The sequence below is a fragment of the Solanum verrucosum genome, unplaced genomic scaffold (genome assembly GCF_900185275.1).
Source record: "Solanum verrucosum unplaced genomic scaffold, falcon-dt-bn FXZP01000237.1, whole genome shotgun sequence".
In the NCBI taxonomy this organism is placed as follows: domain Eukaryota; kingdom Viridiplantae; phylum Streptophyta; class Magnoliopsida; order Solanales; family Solanaceae; genus Solanum; species Solanum verrucosum.
Window position 1 is genome coordinate 271,904 of NW_026020069.1, and position 6,448 is coordinate 278,351.

Here is a 6,448-nt window from a genome sequence, read left to right on the forward strand (position 1 = left end):
TCCTCTCAGAAATCCACAAATTTGGTCTTACAGATCAAGATATAACCATAAACCATAGTACTAACAAATATGAAAATCAAACAAACATTATTTTTCAAATCTTCTCATTAAAAAACTCAACTAGCCTTTTCATCAATAGACCAGCCTTCTCACAATTTGGTTCAAGCAAATGAAAAACATGATCCTCCCCTTGTGTCTCCATAATCTCAACCTCACCATTCCATCCACTCTTCTTCAATGCATCATAATAAGTCAAACTCCTCTCTCTTAGAAAATCCTTTTCCGCAGTAAAAACTATAACCTTTCGACAAATAAGACTTGATAGTAACCTAAGATGAGCCGCTGGATTCAACCTCGGAACATCGAGCCCTTCACACTCTGGAAAAACAAACGAACAATACTTATCAACTTCATAGTTACCGAAAAATGGATGGATTAATGCTATTCCAGCAATCTTAAAACTTTCCCCTAGTGGCTTTTCACTAGCACTTGCTCGAACCACCATGTCATGTACAATATTTGCACCCGCACTCTCACTAGCCAAGAAAACACGTGAGAAATCGACGTGATCCTTGAGCCATGGCTCCATAACTGTTTCTTCTGTTAATATGAAATGATCACACATTTCAACATGTAAAGATGTCCATCTAATGACGGACCAAGAATCATCATAACACGTTGGTAAAAGGTGTTCTGGAGCTAGTCTATAATTAACGGATAGTGCCACCACATTGGCCTTAGTAACTATAGATTGTAGGTACTTATCATGCCCTGATGAAAAAGTTGATTCTATTGAAAAACCTCCACCATGGATGTACATAAGGAGAGGAAACTTTTGTTTTTTTCCGGTTATTTTGGGAAGATAAAGGCGGGCTGAATTATTATTGACATCTTTAGATCGAACGCCAGTATTACAATTATCTGATGGATGGGCATAGACATAGTTATGAAATCTTTCGACTCTGCCATCTTTGGAGACACGAAAGAAAAGGGGAAAATCATGGGCTATTTCATTTGTTGGCAATGAAACTATGCTTTGATATTAAAGCTTGAGAGTATAAGTAGAATTCCCACTATATATAGGCACTGTGGGTGGACTCCAACACAGGTCTTACGAGTGGATCTTCTAGCTTGTACCAACAACACAATGACACTCCTATGCTTTTCATAGGTGCACTATTAATTATATCCTAATTTATGTCAGTATACATATATATATATATATATAAAAAAAAGGTGTGAATGTGAAATAAAAAGTGAAAATGGAAAAAATGAGGGAACCAATTTGGACGAAAAATGAAAAGTCATTCCAAATGAAAAGTCTTTGAAGATGCAAAGTCATTTCTCCCATATTGGTAGAAGAAAGAAAAATTGTTGTCCTTATATTATGAAACACTTCCTTTGGTTCTTAAAGGGTTAAGAAGAAGGTGCCCTATCGTGTCATCGTCGCTCGCTCGGCCGCGACTTTGGCTTTGGCAAATGATTGATTGATAATATTTTTAGACAAAATTTATTTTATCAATCTCATTAATTGATTTCCTTTCTCTTATAAATTAATTCAGAAAGTTAGTTAATTAACAAAATTAATTTCGCGTAACGGAATTACAAAATGGTAAAGTCTTCTGAAGGGATTTGTTCCTTTCGAAAAAACGTTATTTTTCCCAAAAGACACAACGTTCTGGAAGGACATGTCTGAACAGAAGCGTTCACACCATTGTCCAAACAGACGCGTTCCTTGCTGGAAGTGGCTGTAAATTGAGAGTTCTTTTTCGTTTTTTAGATACTTGAAATTTTTCCTCTCTGCATACATTTTCTTACAAAAAAACAAAAAATGTCGATCGACTGAGTCTGTGTGTGCTCTCGTTGTTGTTCTTGCGTTCACTGAAATTAGTGAAGTTTGAGGTACCACTACTTCTCTAACAGTTAATCTATTTTATCTTGGGAGGAATTAATCTGTAACCTCGGGTACTTGAGGGGATTAAATATTTTAAGGAAACACAATGGGTTTTGTGGATTCGAATTATTATTTTCTGTTTGTTTCATCTATTTTTTGTTTATATTTTTCCTAACTTGAATACAGGAGATAACAAGCTTAAGAAATTTAATTGGTTTCTGGAGATCAAAACCTTTATAGTTTTCTACTCTGTATGAATTTTTAAAATTCATTCGATTAACGATTAAAAGAACATAAAACTTTATCGTTAAATCAGAAACAGGCTGTGTAAGGATTTACTCTTTACTGTTAGTATTTCACATACTAAATTGTCTGTCATTCGTGATAGAAAAATGACAAATTCAAGTCAAGTAAATGTTGAAACAATGAGTACTGCAACAACATCGGTTGCACACAATTGTTCAATTGATGCCCTTACACCGGCTGAGAAACCTGCAAAGTTTTTTGGAGTTGACTTCAAGAGATGGCAGCAGAAGATATTCTTCTATTTGACTACGTTAAGTCTGCAGAGGTTCATTAGTGAGAACATTCATGTTCTGTCGGATGAAACACCGGCCGAAGAACGATTCTTGGTGACAGAAGCATGGACACATTCAGATTTTTTGTGTAAAAACTATATTCTGAGTGGCCTGCAAGATGATCTGTACAATGTGTACAGTGGTGTCAAGACCTCAAAAGAACTCTTGGATGCTTTAGAAAAGAAGTACAAAACAGAGGATGCCAAAATAAAGAAGTTCATTGTGGCAAAGTTTTTGGACTATAAGATGATAGACAGTAAGACCGCCGTCACCCAAGAACAGCATGTCATAATCCACGATCTTGTTGCTGAAGGTATAAATTTATTTAATGCCTATGTTGAACATATTAAGTTTATTCTGAATACTCACATAATCTTTAATGTAGGATTGATTGTGAATGATGTTTTTCAAGTGTCGGCCATTATTGAGAAGTTACCTCTATTGTGGAAGGACTTCAAAAACTACTTGAAACATGAACGAAAAGAGATGACTGTTGAAGATCTCATGGTAAGGCTGAGAATCGAAGAGGATAACAAGGCCGCAGAAAAGAGGTCACGTGGTAGTTCAACAATATCTAGAGTAAATATTGTTGAAGAAGACCCCTCAAAATCAAAGAAAAGAAAGAAAGCATCTAGTCTAAAGAGCAATCCTCCTAAGAAGAAATTCAATGGAAATTGCTTCAATTGTGGCAAAAGTGGTCATAGGGCTACTGAATGTCGGGGTCCCAAGAAGGAGAAAAAGAAGGATCAAGCAAATTTGGTTGAATCCAAAGAAGAAATGGACAATCTCTGTGCAATGCTTTCCGAATGTAACTTGGTTGGAAATCCAAGAGAATGGTGGATAGATTCTGGTGCCTCAAGCCATGTTTGTGCCAACAAAGAATTATCCTATACTCCAGCACCAGCAGACGAGAAGCTATTTATGGTGAACTCCGCTGCTGCAAAGGTTGATAGAACTGGCAAGGTCCACTTAAAGATGACTTCGAGCAAGGTGGTGACTTTGAACAGGGTCATGTATGTTCCGAAATTGCAAAAGAACTTAGTTTCTATACTAGTTCTTATCAAAAATGGATTCAAATGTGTATTTGTTTCTGATAAAGTTGTAGTAAGTAAGAATGAGATGTATGTAGGAAAAGGTTACCTCACTGAGGGCCTCTTCAAACTCAATGTAATTGCAGCTGATATGAATAAAGATTCTGCTTCTTCTTACTTGCTTGAGTTTAAATGTTTATGGCATGAACGTTTGGGACACATCAATAACAAAACCTTGCGAAAACTGATTAACTTAAATGTTTTGCCTAAATTTGAGTGCAATAAATCAAAATGTCAAGTTTGCGTTGAATCTAAGTATGTTAAGCATCCTTATAAATCTGTTGAAAGGAATTCATACCCCTTAGAATTGATTCACAATGACATTTGTGATATGAAGTCAACACCATCACGTGGTGGAAAAAAGTATTTCATAACTTTTATTGACGATTGCACCATATACTATTATGTCTATTTACTAAATAGTAAGGATGGAGCAATAGATGCATTTAGGCAATATAAAACTGAAGTTGAAAATCAGTTGGATAAAAAGATCAAAAAGATCAAAAGTGATAGAGGTGGAGAATATGAATCTCCATTTGTAGAAATATGTTTGGAAAATAGAATCATTCATCAAATTAATGCTCCTTACTCTCCTCAATCTAATGAAATTGAGGAAAGGAAAAATCAAACTTTAAAGGAAATGATGAATGTCTTACTTATAAGTTCAGGTTTACCACAACTTGTGGGGGGGAAGTTATCCTTACAGCAAATCGAATACTCAATAGAGTGCCTCACACCAAGACACATGTTATTCCATATGAGAAATGGAAAGGTAGAAAACCCAACTTGAAATATTTCAAAGTGTGGGGGTGTCTAGCCACAGTCCAGGTTCCTATACCTAAGAGTGTGAAAATAGGACCTAAGACTGTGGATTGTGTATTCATTGGATATGCCACAAATAGTAATGCATGTCGATTTTTAGTTCATAAGTCTTAACATTCGGATATTTATGACAATACGGTAATGGAATCAGATAATGCTGAATTCTTTGAACATATATATCCGTATAAAACTAGACTTGAGTCATCTAGTGGGGGGTCTAAACGACCTCAAGAAGAACCAAAAAAGAATGTACCTAATGAAGAGAGTCCAAGGCGCGGTAAACGTTAACAGACAGCTACTTCATTTGGATCTGACTTTGTAACATTCCTTCTTGAAAGTGAGCCTCAAACTTTCAAGGAAGCTATGTTGTCTAGCGACTCAACCTCTTGGAAGGAGGCTATCAATAGTGAGATTGAATAAATCTTAAGCAATCATACTTAGGAGTTGGTTGATCTTCCTCCAGGAATCAAACCCTTGGGTTCGAAATGGATTTTCAAAAGGAAGATGAAAGATGATGGAACTATTGACAAATATAAAGCAAGACTTGTTGTCAAAGGCTTTAGACAGAAAGAAAGTCTTGATTATTTTGATACATACTCGCCAGTAACTAGGATTACATCAATTTGAATGTTAATTGCCCTAGCTGCGTTATACGATCGTGAAATCCATCAAATGGATATGAAAACCGCATTTTTAAATGGAGAGCTGGAAGAAGAGATTTACATGGAACAGCCTGAGGGTTTCATAGTTCCCGGTAAAAAAAAAGAAAATATGCAAACTTGTTAAGTCACTCTATGGACTAAAACAAGCATTGAAACAATGGCATGCAAAGTTTGATCAAACCATATTGGCAATGAGCAAGGACATTGTTAATATAAAAGCTACTAAGCGTATGCTCGCTAGTAAGTTTGATATGAAACATTTAGGAATTGCCGATTAGATATTGGGAATTACGATTCATAAAACTCCTAACGGTATAGCATTGTCTCAATCTCATTACATTCGGAAGATACTTGAAAAGTTCAAGTACTTGAGTTTCAAAAGGGCAAAGACCCCAATTGATGTGAACCTTAATCTTGCTAAGAATAAAAGTGAAAGTCAGTGTCAATTGGATTATGCCAGAGTATTGGGAAGTTTGATGTATGTCATGAAATGTACACGATCAGACATAGCCTGCACTATAAGTAAAATGAGTCGATACACAAGTAATCCCAATCAAAATCATTGGATGGCAATGAAGAGAATTTTAGGGTACTTAGATGACACTCAAAACCATGTTTTGCATTACAACAAATATCCAGCAGTTGTTGAAGGATATAATGATGCAAATTGGATTACAAGGTCAACTGAAACAAAATCCACAAGTGGATATGATTTCACTATTGGTGGAGGAGCAATACCTTGGAAATCATCCAAACAAACATGTATAGCTCGCTCTACAATGGAGTCTGAATTCATCGCCTTAGACAAGGTAGGTGAAGAAGTTGAATGGCTCTGAAATTTCTTAGAAGATATTTTGTTTTGGCCCAAACCAATGGCCCCTATATGCATACACTGCGATAGTCAAGCTACAATAGTAAGGGCTAGAAGTGTTATGTATAACGGAAAGTCTCATCACATACGATGAAGACATAACTCTATTAGACAACTACTCTTTAGTGGAATTATCACAATTGACTATGTAAAGTCAAAGAATAATGTGTCGGATCCACTTACAAAAGGCCTAACTAGAGAGGGAGTTGAGAGATCATCGACGGAAATGGGACTACGACCGAGATCAAGTTATCATGGCGGTAAATCTACCTAGAAGACTAGAGATCCCAAGATAGGTTCAAGGAGATCAAACAAAGTCATAGATGACGGTTCAACATTGTTAAAATTTATTTTATGGTCTATTCTCATAATGAGACAATGTTCAGTAATCAGGATAAAGGCATAAGAACTTTTTAATGATTTCTAAGTTTGATACAGGGTATATCAAATAGTGTATCTACGGGATAACACAGTTAGAAACCACTTATGTAAGTGTGAAGTGTAAGCCGCTTCAAGGAGAATCTGGTAAG

The 6,448-nt window shown here is 35.9% G+C and overlaps 1 protein-coding gene across 1 annotated transcript; it reads right to left on the reverse strand.

Moving 5' to 3' along the window:
* Positions 1-70: 70 nt before the first annotated feature.
* On the reverse strand, positions 71-1,810 carry LOC125823815 (probable carboxylesterase 2). The gene is made up of 2 exons (XM_049503202.1): positions 1,713-1,810; positions 71-1,034 (listed from the first exon to the last, which is right to left on the reverse strand). The coding sequence occupies exons 1-2, from the start codon at positions 1,808-1,810 to the stop codon at positions 95-97; spliced, it is 1,038 nt and encodes a 345-aa protein (XP_049359159.1). The 3' UTR covers positions 71-94.
* Between the last annotated feature and the right edge of the window lie 4,638 nt (positions 1,811-6,448).